The 16459-nt window shown below is 41.1% G+C and overlaps 1 protein-coding gene across 2 annotated transcripts in view; it reads left to right on the forward strand.

Moving 5' to 3' along the window:
• The first annotated feature begins 4098 nt into the window (after window positions 1-4098).
• Window positions 4099-16459, forward strand: part of ttc7a (tetratricopeptide repeat domain 7A) — a 425510-nt gene continuing 413149 nt past the window's right edge. For both annotated transcript variants that reach the window (XM_028820451.2, XM_051919615.1), the window contains exon 1: window positions 4099-4264. In XM_028820451.2, the coding sequence (XP_028676284.1) occupies window positions 4144-4264 (121 nt within the window). In that variant the 5' untranslated portion in view covers window positions 4099-4143. The remainder of the gene's footprint in view (window positions 4265-16459) is intronic.

A 16459-nucleotide genomic window follows, 5' to 3' on the forward strand; every position in this document is an offset into this window, starting at 1 on the left:
TCAGGACATGCGCAACACTCACTGCCTTAGAAAATATAATTAAGGAGGTTTAATTATATAATCACATTATAATTAAAGACCTGAATGTCCCTGCACAGCAGTTTTTCACCACCACCCCTTCTGGCAAATGGTGTAGGACTATTGGCACTCGCCCCAATAGGGTCAGGGAGACTTTCTACCCACAGGTCGTAAGGAACAGTCAGTTGTACATTATTAGTCAGATGCCTGGACACAACCAGAAATGGTCATGTTTTTGATAGAAATTGGTACCTTTTTTTATCACGATACCATTAAATTGATTTAGAAATACATCCAAGACATTATTACTGTTTCTAATGGCTATGACTGCTTGAGATGATTGATTTTCAATTTATTCTTCACATATGACTGCAAAGCCCCATTTTCAACAGCCATTCTTTCAGTATCTTAATGGTCAACTCCCTTAATTTATCTTTAATTAGTCATGTAGAAATACTAATTGGTTTTTAGAGAAACCTTTGTACTTGCACTAAGACAGCTGAAACCTGTTATTCTGTTCACTTAGGTTGCAAGGTTCATTCTTAAAGTTCAGTTCTGAATTCAGAAGAGGTGAAAATGAGACAGCTTTCTCAAGAAACATATCAGACTATTGTTATTTTTTTTTTACAGAATGAAGGTTATTCAATAGGATGGATGAGCACCTTGAGCACGGGAAAGGTGCTATATACATAAAATCCATCTATCCATCCATTATCCAACCCGCTATATCCTAACTACAGGGTCACGGGGGTCTGCTGGAGCCAATCCCAGCCAACACAGGGCGCAAGGCAGGAAACAAACCCTGGGCAGGGCGCCAGACCACCGCTGAGCATAAAAACACACACACACTCACACACCAAGCACACACTAGGAACAATTTAGGATCACCAATGCACCTAACCTGCATGTCTTTGGACTGTGGGAGGAAACCGGAGCACCCGGAGGAAACCCACGCAGACACGGGGAGAACATGCAAACTCCACGCAGGGAGGACCCGGGAAGCAAACCCAGGTGTCCTTACTGCGAGGCAGCAGCGCTACCACTGCGCCACCATGCCGCCCATTATTATTATTATCCATCCATCCATTTTCCAACCCGCTGAATCCGAACACAGGGTCACAGGGGTCTGCTGGAGCCAATCCCAGCCAACACAGGGCACAAGGCAGGAACCAATCCCGGGCAGGGTGCCAACCCACCGCAGGACACACACAAACACACCCACACACCAAGCACACACTAGGGCCAATTTAGAATCGCCAATCCACCTAACCTGCATGTCTTTGGACTGTGGGAGGAAACCGGAGCGCCCGGAGGAAACCCACGCAGACACGGGGAGAACATGCAAACTCCACGCAGGGAGGACCCGGGAAGCGAACCCAGGTCCCCAGATCTCCCAACTGCGAGGCAGCAGCGCTACCCACTGCGCCACCGTGCCGCCCTATTATTATTATTATTATTATTATTATTATTATTATTATTATTATTATAGATTGCCAGGAAACTGAAGACTTCATACAGAGGTGCCTATTACTGTCTTGAGAGAAGAGAGTGAACTGGATGAGACCAAGATAGCAAAAGAAGAGGAAGGCCCAGATGGGCAACTGCATAAGAGGACATCAGCATGTTTAGTGTGAGAAACTACAAGTCCTCATTTGGCTTTGCCATTAAATGTACACCAAATACCAGGGTCATCTGTGACAGAGAAAAGATCCAAGATATTAACCATAATACAGTTGTCATGTCTTCTTCCATCCAGTGGCTGTGTTCTTTTGCCCATTTTAACCTTTTCTTTTTATTTGCTAGTTCCATATATGACATTTTCTTTGGACCTGTGTGTCTAGGGTTAGCATGTCGGAATCATTTTTTCTCTGCAGTAATAGCCATTACAAACACTAGTAATGTCTTGGCTATGTTTTTCAGTCAATTTAATGGTGTCTCAATGAAAAAAACATATCAATTTCTATTAAAAACATGAACGTTTCTGGGTGTGTCCAAACTGGGAACTGGCAGTACTTTGTCTTCTTATTATTGTTATTAGCAAGTAGACTAAAAGAATGTGTAAATAATGAAGGCCAATAATTCGAGCACTTACGAGATTGTACCTAAGTGTACTGTGCCATTGTGACATTCTTTTGAGTTAATGAAGTTAATAAAGCTATTGAGTAAATAAAACTATTGTAATAATCATAACCTGCATGTCTTTTTCTATACAAACAACTGTAAACCTACTTTTGCATACTCCTGTATATATGTATATTGAATGTATATACTGTGTGTATATATATATATATATATATGTGTGTGTGTGTGTGTGTGTATGTATATTGTATGTATATTGTGTTTAGGAGACAACTAAAGGGCTTGAGTAGATGTAATTCCATGCTGGACCAGAGGGTGGCGAAGTGCACTAATTCTCCGTCTTGATCTTTTGCAGACCATTCTTGGGAAATCCCACCTGGCTCTGGGGCAGCCAATGACATCATTTCCGGTTCTGGTCCTGATGACATCACTTCCCCTACTGGCCTTTAAAGCTGCCATCTTGTGGATAATAAGTCAGTTCTGTTTTGGACTCGATTGTGTGAACATGTCAATGTTTTTACAACTATTTTGCAGCTGGGAACAACTATATGGATGGCTGCCCCAAACCTTTGCAATGTCTAAGGGTCATTCTTCTTACAATATATATATGTATACTGTATGTTGCATGTTGTGTCTACGTTGTACTGTATTTATTTATGGATGAACAGGATTATCAGAACATTAGGACAATATAGGTGAAAACAGGCCATTTTACCAACCAACATTGCCAGTCCTATTCCCTAAATTTCTCCAAAATAACATCAAGTTGTAGTATGAAGGTCCCTTAAAGTAGTCCTACTCTTCTACTTCACTGCTTGGTAATTTATTCAACTTGAATTTTACTTTAGCTTGCTGTTTTATTAACCACTTTTGTAATAATGTGTACCTTGAAAAGCACTATACACACTCTTAAAAATAAAGGTGCTTGTGCAGTTCTTCAGAGCGATACCACAGGGGAACAATATTTGGTTCCCAAAAGACCCATCTACATGAAGGTTCCAGAAAGAACCATTATTAATTTAGATCAATGACAGGCTCCACACAGCAAATAATCCTGACTAGATGCAGGGCCGTCTTAGCAGCATCACAGTTCTGGGGGCAATGTAGTGCACTGGGGCCCCTGTTTTGACAGCAAAACAGAAACATACATAGGCATCAGAAACATTGTAGGTCCCTATGCCCATTGTGCCCATAATTTAAGACAGCCCTGACTAGATGCTGCTGCTTTGCAGTAAGGAGACTGTGGAAGAGTGTGGGTTCACTTCCCGGTTCCTCCCTGTGTGGATAGCGCTTTCAGTACTGAGAAAAGCGCTATATAAATGTAATGAATTATTATTATTATTATTAGATGAGTAGATGGTAACAGATTTGGAAATACCAATGGCTCATTATTTTTAAAGGACTCTTGCAGCCTGCAGTAACAGAAGCAGGTTTTCTTAATCTGTTAGTGTCCTGTTTGGTAGTCTGTGCAACATTAAAGATTTCAGGGTTTTCTACATATTAGAAAAAAAAATTAAAGCACAAAGAACCAACTTCAAATACAAAGAACCCTTTTCAGAATGCAGTTGTGCTTGGTAAAGCCATAGTTCTACGAGGAACCACACAACCCAGTAAAGAACCAAAAATTGCCATTAAAGATCCATTATTTTCAAGAGTGTATAATGAAGTTTATTAATTGCTAGCTGTACAACACTTGTACTAAAACTTCGCCCACAAGAGATCGCATCTTCGTCCGGACTGCAAACTTTACATGAGAAGAAAAACCAAGTGCCATCCGCGGTTATGTATCGTTCGGTCACTGACGCGAGCGCAGAAAAAGGACAAAAGCCGCAGGTAATACATAAAAAGTGTTTCATTTTTTCTTCTTTTCCGGGTGTAGATGCGTCGCCGCGCTCGTAACGCCTCGGTGGATTTTTGTCCCTTTTTATATTTTAGAGGCAGCAGTGCACGAGCGCAGTCAGAGCCCCCTCCCATCCCATCCCATCCCCGCCCCTGCCGCGCTGCGCTGCCCAGTGGACTTGACGGCTCTGTGCCTGCAGAAGCGACATGGCAGCGAGGATCTCCTTCTCCCAGTTCAAACTGGAGGCGGAAATCGAGAAGTGCCGGGGTGAGGCACAGTGGGAGCGAGTCCCCAGCCTAGTACAGCAGCTCCGGATCCCCGAGGAAGGTGAGCACACCTTAGGGCGGCGACCTTTGGACTCGAGGTGTGCGTGGCAACCTGGATGGGAGTGCTGGGAGGAAGTTCTAGGAAATGCAGATAGGACGGCGCTGTGAAGTTTGAAGTTAAAGCAGAGGCGCAGAACGCGCTCCTCTGAAGCCTAATAGGGAGCGAGAATGAACATTCAGGCTGAAACTCGTTGAAAAGCAGATAGTGATCAGCATTGTGGTAGAAAACGTTTGTGGAAATGTAAATGAAAGTGGCGTGTAATGTCTTAAAAAATGCACAGCTCAATAGGCAAAATATGCATGACATCTAAAAAGGGAAGTGTGACTTCTTATAGGACAATGCTGTATCCAGTCTTTAGAGGAAAGGGATCTTGGGTGACATTTTACAGAATATCTGGACAATGCAACAATAAGACGTTTTCAGACAAATCACAGGAGGTGTAAGAGAACTGGACAGCCTTCTGTGAAGTTGTAATGGGCAGCCTGGTGTCTGTACAAGCTGGATGGTAGCAACCGCCTGCCACCTGACTTGATGTCTTTCATTGCTGCCTTTGTAAATGGAGTTGCTTCAACAGGGATTGTCACTTAGACTTGAGCTCTGCCACTTTCATTTGTGTCATTCCTAGCTCTGTAGCTTTGTTGTGCTTAAAAGTTTGCTTTACTTCTGAGACTGACTTTCAATAACCTTTAAAAACTGAACATTGGTTCGTAAAAGGCCTTCCAAATGAGGTCTAGGGCTAAACATAGGTGAGGTCAGTAGTCCAGTGATGCATAGTAGAGAAAAGTTGTGTGAAATATCCTTTTGAAATGGTATCAGAAAAGATAATTGAAAATATGATGCTATACCCAAATTTATCTTCTAATATATAAAGATATAAAGCTGAAGGCATGTTTGTTTTCTGTTTTAGTATGAGGGACTTCAAAAAGTCTCCGCACTTTTTTAAAACTCTATTTATTAAGAATTTCAAAAACAAATTATATCACTTTTCTACATTGTCACTTGCAATTTTCCCAGCGTCGTACCAACTTTTTAATGTCCAATTGCTAGTCCTCCCGCCTTCACCGTTTCCAATGGAAACATAAAGTGTGAAGACTTTGAACGTTCCTCGTATTTAAATACACACCATTGAGCTTATCTCTGCCAAATTTTGCACGGATTCCACTTGTGCAGAAGACCATAGGCTATGTTTCATTCCAAACTTTTTCCCTATGGGTAACTTAATTTAATGTTCTCATCTGCACTTTATTAGGATCATGCCCCTGGGAGGCATGTTTTTGGGACTTGGGTTGCTTCACACAGAGTGTTTAGTCAATGATATTTTGGTTTGGGACCAACATGGCTCCCTCTGGGGAATTTATTTTGTGACCACACCTGCAGTGCTCGGTGCCCCTGCTAGTTTGTTGATAAATGTTCATACTGGAACGACATGTCCTGGAAGTTACCACACCAGATTTCTGTCCATATTATCTTACAAAGTTGTACACAAGATCAGCAGCTCCCATAAGATGTCTTCCTGGAAAGCAGTTTCTAGGATCTTCGCTTCAACTTTTGGATATGTAGGGAGGACAAGTAAGTGCCAAAATAAGCTAAAACTTTGTTTTTATTAATTTTCTTTGGGTGGGCACTTCTCACTCTCCCCCCTGCAGCCACAATTCTGCTGGAAATACTGATTCAATGAAAAGTGTTAATGAAGAAATGTGAATTTGGATCTGGTGTGCCATCTTACAGAAAAACTGAACCTGTAATAGAACTAATGTAACACAGGAAAAAGAGAAAAGGCAGTGTTTAAATGTTTTACAGTTGTTAAATGTTATCTTTGAAACCTTGCACCCCAAAACACAAGGCCGAGTCTCAGTACTTTAGGAAAACCAGCTTTATTCAACTTGAAATAGGAACAGCAGGGTTATTTATTGCAGCGGGATCTAGCACTCTGCTACACACAGACACAGCAAACAGGCAGGGTCGGGGTCAGGTCAGTGGCCAGGTCAGTTATACTGTTCCCTACATTTATAATGTCCCTCGCATCACGCATTGGCCACAGGCGCGTATAGCGCAATCTCAATCGGCCCGTAGTTGTTTCTGCGGCGCTATGCTGCTGTGCTGCGAACCTGTGGTTGCCTTGGCAATGGATAAGCAGTCCTCCACAGACACAGCAGTCACGCTTTGGTATGTCGTCCCATTTTTGTGGGTCCTAAAAGAGTTCAGAAACCTCACAGAGTTTAAAGTTGATTCACTCAAAGCTAAAAGCTCTCAAAAATCTCAGTGAGGTTGAATAAATGTCTACCATCAGAAAAACAAAAGTTACTAATTACAAAGCATCACACTGTTCTCTTCTTATCACATTCTAAAAAACAGCATCTCCATCAGCTCTAGACAAAAAATGTGCTTCATTCTGTTCAATCGTGGTTTGGCTTTATCGATTAATTTGTGTTTTTCTTTAATCTTTTTTTATTTCCTCTTTGCTTTTAACTTCAAAAGGAGCTTAACGTTGATTGTTGATTGGTATTACAAGTTTAATGATTATGTGCAGCCGAACAACAGTATTGGCTTTTTGTAAAATACAAGGCTATACACTGATTAAAGAAATATAGTGCTATTACTTTATCTCAGATTAATGTCGGCAGAAGCGACCAACAACGCAGTGCAATACTTTTCCCCTTTTCTGACTGCACTCATTTCACCTTCAATTCATGCTATATTGACGAAGTGCGAAAACTCCCCTCCTGAAATGCTGTCTGTAAGTCATCAAGGAACTTAAAAAAAGTTAAAACTTATTCCTAAGAATGCAAAGGTTGAGGAACACTGCTGGAAGGTAAATGCTGTAATCTAGCAAAACAATTCAGTTGTTATCGCAAATTGGTTGAGAAACAAAATAACACAGCGGTTGCTACCTTTGCTGACATTGTGCTTTTGTCAATATTCTGATTTAAAATTTGTGAGCGCTGATGAAATCGTTTGGAACAGTACATGGACTGATGGGAATTGTAGTCCCTAGCTCAACTTTGCAGACAAGATGAAGGGGCTGTGAGGGTAATATATATTAAATAGCTTTCTTACTGGATCAGCTGTGTGGAACTGACTACGTACATAGTCACTTCATCTGGCAAGAATTTTCTAAATGCATCTTCTTTGAGCATTGCTGAACTTTACTAGTTTCACTTTGCTTCTACAGGCGGTCTTCATTGACATAAACTGGCACTCCCCATTTCTCTGTGAGATCACTGTCAGTGCTGTGGTGAGACTCGCTACAATGACCCACTCAGTGTTAATGACAAATATCAAGAAGTAAAAAACACTTGTCAGATCATTTTGTTTTTTCAACAACATCACCAAATTCTTCTTGAGATTTTGGGGTGTTTTGTTTTTCCATTGTATATGCACACACACACATCCATCCATCCATCCATTTTCCAACCCGCTGAATCCGAACACAGGGTCACGGGGGTCTGCTGGAGCCAATCCCAGCCAACACAGGGTACAAGGCAGGAACCAATCCTGGGCAGGGTGCCAACCCACCGCAGGACACACACAAACACACCCACAAACCAAGCACACACTAGGGCCAATTTAGGATCACCAATCCACCTAACCATATATATATATATATATATATATATATATATATATATATATATATACTAGCCATGTAAGCCCGTGCTACAAAAAGCCCAGGACCCTAGAAACTATTGAAATTGTCAGAAAAAAAATTAAAATGTAGAGATGTCAGGTAATTGAAAGGAACTACTCTGAGCATCTCTCTCCTAGGAGGATTCGTTTTGCCGATGTGCTCGCCTCGCTTATGTTATTAGTGGCTAAGCGAGTTTGTTTCCTCGAAGGTGGAGCTCTTACCCCGACTTCACCTCTCACTTCTGGGCCGGACAGACAGACACACACACTTCCATGCGTAGACGTTTATATATAAGATAATATATTTACAGAGAGGTATTTTATGACAAAGTATGCAGAAACACATTGTGGAAGATTTTACAGGAAATTAGTCCAGATTACCACTGAGATGTCTAGCAAAAAACAAATATAGTGAGAGGGTAGAGAGTTTTAAGGGAAATTAAATGCACTAACATCAAATTTTAAATCTGAAATATGGATAGGACTTCCATATGAAGCCTGTCTTGTAAATATATATATACAGTATAGATAGAAATGCAGTACCTTGTGAAAAATATTGTATGTAGTCCTGTATGGAGACGCAGCAGTAGTAGTCATACTAGATCTATTAGTGGTGGGTATCTAGTTAATCCAGTTATTGATCAGGAAGGACAGAAATGTTCCTCGTAGAACTTGACACAAGGCAAGAAACATCCCCTGGAGGAGGCAAAAGTTTATCATATTGAAAATTCAGAAAGCAAATTTGTTTACAGCAAATGTTAAAACACCTCTGGTGATGGCTTAGCAAAAAACTTGGTTTGATCATAACGCCATTAAAAGGAAATGCTGGCAGAACTGAAATTTGAAATCCTAAAGTAGCCATTCAGGAGGTTTGAGCAACTGACCTACACAACATCTATCTATCTATCTATCTATCTATCTATCTATCTATCTATCTATCTATCTATCTATCTATCTATCTATCTATCTATCTATCTATCTATCTATCTATCTATCTATCTATCTGTCTGTCTGTCTGTCTGTCTGTCTGTCTGTCTGTCTGTCTGTCTGTCTGTCTGTCTGTCTGTCTGTCTGTCTCATGAGTCTGATTTCCCTTTTGAGTGCGCCTTCATTGTAGTTGCACATGCTGGCACGGAAAGTGTAGCTGAATGAGCCTGAGAACATGCTGGGGCCCTTCTCATACAACAGGTGTATGCTGTCCACCTAACCTAATTTTTCCGTTCAGATTGACCACAATAGTGCTGAAAACTCCTGAAGGATTAGTGAAATATTCCAGAGAGAATATGTAATACAGAATATGAAAGTTGGATAAAGGAGCCTGAAAGTGCTTAACTGGAAAGGTCTAACAGCTCTTCACCAGTAACTCAACAAGACTTGAAAGTGCAGGATATGAAATCTGCCCCCGTTATCATCCCATCGACTAAATGTGATGCTTTTCCTACCTACTACTCTGCCTGCCTGGACTCGTTGAGAAGTTTAATTTCAAAGACAATCAATCAGCCATGGTCTCTTGTTAATAAGAAACCCTAATGCAAATATGTTTGTGTGATGTCTTACTGATAGTGCCTGGACAGCACCCATTTGGCAGGCTGCCCTGTATTCAGTGATGACTGCCAGGCTCCAAGGGTGCCTTTTAATTTGGTTACCTTCTTGGGTAGTCGGCGGAGCAGTGCGTTCATCTGGCTGTTATGTTAAAGAGTTCACCATTTGTTTATTTATTTTTATTTTTTTTAGAGTTCTTTAAAGTTGACCCTGATTGCCTTGGAGGGTAAATCCCTTCATTTTAAAGGATCTTTTAATGTATATGGTCACAACTTAGCATGATTAACATTTCTCCAGTCCACATTCTGATGCTTTTTTTCTTTTCTGATAAGGTGAGTTCACCCTCCTGCTCCATGGCTGAATGTTTAGAGTTTTTGTTACCCTTATCTTGATTTCATATTTCACCGGACTGCAACACACCCACTTCCTAGTGACTAGTAGTCAGGCCCTAACTCATAATCTGACCTAGATACATAGATTACTATAAATAAATGTCAAACGTATTTGTCCCAAAAACCAATATGTTAGTGAGAACAAGAGTAAGGTGTCAGCTACAGTTTTGCCCTTGTGCCATTTTTAAGCTGCTTCCTGTGCTTTCAAAGTTGGCCATCTATGAGACATATTACTGTACATCTCTCTGTCACCAACAATCTTTATCAATATTGTCGTTGTAGCTCTCATCACACTATTCCTCAGCTGTAGAAGAGTCTGAACGCCCTATTAATACATATTGTCACGGATGCCTAAATAATTAATGTTGCTTATTGAAATCACTGTGCAATTCTTGTGTGTTATATTTTTCAATTATGTATACGTCATCAATAATTAACATCTTTAGCATGAAAGAACAGAGTAGGTGATCTCACAGTTTAGGCAGAAATTTCTGAGCAGCTCCGACCCTATGATGAAATATGAAGAAATTACTTGTACTAAGAAAACTGTTGGTTCTTCAAAAAAAGTACATATTAAATAATTATATGTATAACATGAGGTTTTTTGCCATATTTTAGAACTCAGTGTTCACATTGCAATTCATATAGATTGCAAATTCAAAACTTTGCCTGAAATTTAATGAGCAAACATATTGAATATTATTTTGCTTTCAAGTCATTTTCATTTACCGCACTATGAATATGGAGGGGTTAGGACTTCTGGCTCTCAGGTTTCATGTCAATGTGCCTGTGTGTAGTTTGCTTGTTCTCTCAATGTGAGAGTGTGACCAATAGGGGGCGCCATGGAGCCCCAAACCCCAGACACAACTACACAACGACAATTCCAGGTTCATTCTTTATTATTAAAGGTTATTCTTATTGGCACACAGTACCTTGGAGATGCTTCTTTTCCACAGCATTACACAACTCAGGCCTTTCCGATCCTTTTCCTTTCTCCTTCAATATTCCCAGACAAGTGTTGTCCATCTCCTCTCCCGACTCTGACTCCCCAAGTCAAGTGGGTTGCTCAACCCGAGAGTGCGTCCGGTGCACAATCTATTGCCCCCATGAAGCACTTCCACGTCAGACAGGACCTCGGTGGTCCTTGTGCTGTCAATATCTGTAAGCTCCCCTTGGTGGCCCTTACAGTACCCAACAGGGAGCCCCATGAGTCCACAACTTCCCTGCTGCCATGCGGGTGTCCATATGAGTGCTCACTAAATAGAATGCTACCACCCAGACTATGGGGGGTTTGGACATTCTGCCCATAGCAGGCAGTTACCCACTGGCCTGTCTTTCCATCTGGTGTGTCATTACCATTGCTGCTGGGAGGCCAGCCCCGGTGTAGCTGCTACTGCTGCAGTGTCCTTCCATAACCACATCCTGGCATGGAAGGGGAGTATCACAGCTTCCTCACTGACCTTTGTTTATCAAGGTCTCCTGGCCGGTCAAGAGAGCAGGGACCATCCCGCTCTGGATGTCAATCTCTGGATGTTTTTCTCCCAGACCTCTAAGACATGTGTGTATGTGAAGGTGGTTGGCAATTCTAAGCTGGCCTTGTGTAAGTGTGAGTTTGGGTGTGTGTGTGAGTGAGTGTGAGTGTGAGTGGGGCTTGTGATGGACCTCTGACCTGTCTGGAGTGCTCCTTGGTCTTCATGTTGCTTACTTTGTAGTGTTGCAGTGTCAGTGGCCTTTCAGAACAGGTCTGTTTATACAGACATCATGTGACAGATCATGTGACACTTTGATTGCAGACAAGTGGAACCCAGTCAACTAATTATGTGACTTCTGAAGTTAACTGATTGGACCAGGTCTTATTTAGGTGTTTTAATAGCAAAGAAGAACAATATGTATGCACTCACAACATTTCAGTTTTTACTTTTTTTATATTTATACTAGTCATTAAGCCCGTTACAATAACGGGCGCTAGAACAGTAGTGCATAAACATTAGTAGGAACAGTCTATATTAAATGGCAAGGGACTTTGACCTCATTCTGTTTGTTGGTCGTATTTTTCTTTGTCTTTCATCCTTTCTTTTGTTGATGTTTACTTGCTGAGCTGACCGTTCTTCATGGGCTGCCGCCGTGTATTGTGTGTCTTTAATTTTTTGTGACAGTAACACTGTCTTGTACATCTGCTGGCTTTTACGTCCATAATATACCTTTAATTTTTTCTGGCGGTAATACAGGCGTGCGCGTCGGTAATATGCCTTTAATCTCCTCTGACAGTAATACTGGCTTGTATGTGGCTGTAATATGCATCACTGTATTGTGTACCTTTAATTTCCTCTCGCAGTAATACTGGTTTGTATTTCCGTAAAACGCCTGTAACTTTCTCTGACAGTAATATCGCGCATCGCACCGTGCCCCGCGCATGCGCACTTCACCAGAAGACACACACACACGGACACCTGGACACACACAGGGATTTTATTAAAGAGGATTCAAGGTATTTTATTTTCATTCCACTTCATCTATTACATTAAACCTAAATGAAAATCCATTTTAATTCCAGATTTTAATACAACAAAACAGGACAAACACCAAGGTGAAGGAATACTTTTGCAAGACACTATACTTTTTTTTTTGTTGTTTCTTCTTTTACGGAGTTCCTATTCTTCTTGAAGCTGAACAGACTTACAGTCATATGAAAAAGTTTGGGAACCCCTCTCAGCCGGCATAATCATTTACTCTACTTTCAACAAAAAAGATAACAGTGTATGTCTTTCATTTCCTAGGAACATCTGAGTACTGTGATGTTTTCAGAACAAAGATTTTTAGTGAAGCAGAATTTAGTTGTATGAAATTAAATCAAATGTGAAAAACTGGCTGTGTAAAAATTTGGGTCCCCTTGTAATTTTGCTGATTTGAATGCATGTAACTGCTCAATGCTGATTACTTGCAACACCAAATTGGTTGGATTAGCTCTTTAAGCCTTGAACTTCATAGACAGGTGTGTCCAATCATGAGAAAAGGTATTTAAGGTGGTCAATTGCAAGTTGTGCTTCCCTTTGACTCTCCTCTGAAGAGTGACAGCATGGGATCCTCAAAGCAACTCTCAAAAGATCTGAAAACAAAGATTGTTCAGTCTCATGGTTTAGGGGAAGGCTACAAAAAGCTATCTGAGGTTTAAACTGTCAGTTTCAACTGTAAGGAATGGAATCAGGAAATGGAAGGCCACAGGCACAGTTGCTGTTAAACCCAGCAGGTCTGGCAGGCCAAGAAAAATACAGGAACGGATTGTGAGAATGGTTACAGACAACCCACAGATCACCTCCAAAGACCTGCAAGAACATCTGGCTGCAGATGGTGTATCTGTACATCGTTTTACAATTTAGCGCAATTTGCACAAAGAACGTCTGTATGGCAGGGTGATGAGAAAGAAGCCCTTTCTGCACTCACGCCACAAACAGAGTTGCTTGTTGTATGCAAATGCTCATTTAGACAAGCTAGATTCATTTTGGAACAAAGTGCTTTGGACTAATGAGACAAAAATTTAGTTATTTGGTCATAACAAAAAGCACTATGCATGGTGGAAGAAGAACACCGCATTCCAAGAAAAACCCCTGCTACCTCCTGTCAAATTTGGTGGAGGTTCCATCATGCTGTGGGGCTGTGTGGCTAGTTCAGGGACTGGGGCCCTTGTTAAAGTCGAGGGTCGGATGAATTCAACCCAATATCAACAAATTCTTCAGGATAATGTTCAAGCATCAGTCACAAAATTGAAGTTACGCAGGGGTTGGATATTCCAACAAGACAATGACCCAAAACACAGTTCGAAATCTACAAAGGCATTCATGCAGAGGAGAAGTACAATGTTCTGGAATGGCCGTCACAGTCCCCTGACTTGAATATCATCGAAAATCTATGGGATGATTCCAAGTAGGCTGTCCATGCTCAGCAGCCATCAAATTGAACTGAACTGGAGAGATTTTGTATGGAAAATGGTCAAAAATACCTCCATCCAGAATCCAGACACTCGTCAAAGGCTATAGGAGGCGTCTAGAGGCTGTTATATTAGCAAAAGGAGGCTCAACTAAGTATTGATGTAATATCTCTGTTGGAGTGCCCAAATTTATGCACCTGTCTAATTTTGTTATGATGCATATTGCATATTTTCTGTTAATCCAATAAACTTAATGTCACTGCTGAAATACTACTGTTTCCATAAGGCATGTCATATATTAAAAGGAAGTTGCTACTTTGAAAGCTCAGCCAACAATAAACAAAAATCCAAAGAATTAAGAGGGGTTCCCAAGCTTTTTCATATGACTGTATTATACTGTATTTTCAATTTTTCAAAAAATTTCAACGAAGTCACAATTTATACCAAAAGTTGTGATAGAAAGTTGTGATGGAGTTTTGTGCTTGCTGACCACGTTTTTGTGCTTCTGTGCTGTGACATTTTTATCATTAAATACATAAGGGTCATTTTAGTTGGGATCTCATTCAGCCTGAGTATTTACAACGTAACCCAGCTTTGTGTACCTTCTTGTCAGAGAGAGTTTAAACAGTCCCACATGGAAAGCAGTGGGCTATGGGGAAGGGCGTCCTGCTGCTTATTTGTTAAGAAATAGTAGTTCGGTTTGTTTCATTTGTATTACACTGACTTATTTGGCTAGAACATTTAATTAAAGCAACTTACAAATGACGACTTTATAGAGCATCTGTGTTCAGAGCCCTTTGCCATAAGTGACTTATATGCTGTCATACAGTGAGGCAGCCCTTCAGTGTGCACTACAATGCCAGGACTGCCACGTCACTGTGACTAAGAAGAGTACTCTTCCCAATACATTGTTTTACAAAATATCACTTACTTGGATGTTTAGAATTGTTTAACATCAAAATGTTATGTCAAGTTAAAACAAAATTCTATAGATTCTTCCAAACTGTTCTGAACAGGTGTCCAAATATTATTGGGACAAAAATAAACAGGGACTGAAGAAGGCTAAAGAAGATGTAGTCATAAGACGGGCAAAGTTGAAAGCCATGACAAAGTGGTCTTAACGAAGTACCAATACTAACTACAAAATAATTGATCATGTATTTAATATGGCACGCCTACATCATGAAAATTGGTTTATGAAGTCCTAGAATTAGTTCAGTGGAGGTCACCTGTCTGGGATTTCAAATGATTTTATAATGATTGTATGCCCTTCAGTTCCATATCTAGCAGATGTACCTTTGGTGGCCATGACAGCACTCAGTCTGTGTGCACAGGTCTCTTTCTATCAGCTTTGCACATCTGGACATTGCTCTGGAATTGATCTGGAAGATCCAGCTTGTGGTGGGCTGACCTACACAATGAAGACAAAGGAACACCCCAAGCAACTGTGTGAAAAAGTGATTGAAAAACACAAGTCGGGGGATGGAGACAAGAAAATATCAAATGTCACTGAATATCTCCCTAGTCGTTAAGTAATGGAAAGAACACACAGCTGGAAATCTGCCATTCACAAAAACCGAGTGATCATGCAAGAAGTATAGTGTGAGAAGCCACCAAGAGATCTAAGGGAGCTCCAAAGCTGCAGTGGCTGAGACTCAAGAGACGGTGCAGACAACCACAACTGCCAAGTTGTTTCACAAATCTCAGCTTTAAGGGAGATTGGCAAAGAGAACATCACTGTTAAAGCATGCGCATGACATGTCAACTAGAAGTTGCCAGATGGCACATGGGAGACTCTGAAGTCAGCTGAAAGAAGCTTCAATAGTCTGATGAGATCAAAGTAGAACTTTACGGCCATCGGGCTAACTGCCACAATTGAACACTACACATTATCACAGACATGTGGAGCACGGTGGTGGCAGTGTCATAATGTGGAGATATTTCTCTGCAGCAAAATGTAAGGAAATCCAGGAAGAAAACCTGATGCGGTCTACAAGATTCCTGCACCTAGGGGGAGATTTGTTTTCCAGCCAGACAGTGACCTCAAACATAAAGACACAGTTCCAAAGGAACGGTTCAATAACAGTAATGTTAATGACAGAGTTCAGATCTCAATCCAATTAAAAATCCAGTTGTGACTGGACTTGAAGGAGGCTGTTTACTCACAATCGGCATGCAATCTGTCAGAGCCTGAACAGTGTGACAAACAAGAATGAGGAAAAACTGCAATGTCCAGATGTGTAAAGCCGATAGAAAGAGACCTGTGGACACAGACTGTGTGCTGTTGTGTCCACCTTAGGTCAGTCAGTCATTCTCCAACACAGGGTCACGGGGGTCTGCTTCAGCCAATCCCAGCTAGCACAGGGTGCAAGGCAGGCACAAACCCCAGGCAGGACATACACACACACGCACACACACACCAAGCACACATTAGGGACAATTTAGGATCGGCAATCCACCTAACCTGCATGTCTTTGGACTGTGGGAGGAAACCCACGCAGACACGGGGAGAACATGCAAACTCCACGCAGGGAGGACCCGGGAAGCGAACCCAGGTCCACCTAAGGTGCATCAATTAAATTTGGAACTGAAGGCAATGAAAACTTAGGTGGTCTATTATTTTGTGTTGTACATTTGTAAGTGAATTAGACCACTTTGCAGAGATTTGTTTTCACTTTAACGTTAAAGGGTCTTTTTCTGTTAACCAAT

This window comes from Erpetoichthys calabaricus, chromosome 15 (genome assembly GCF_900747795.2).
Source record: "Erpetoichthys calabaricus chromosome 15, fErpCal1.3, whole genome shotgun sequence".
Taxonomy (NCBI): Eukaryota; Metazoa; Chordata; class Cladistia; order Polypteriformes; family Polypteridae; genus Erpetoichthys; species Erpetoichthys calabaricus.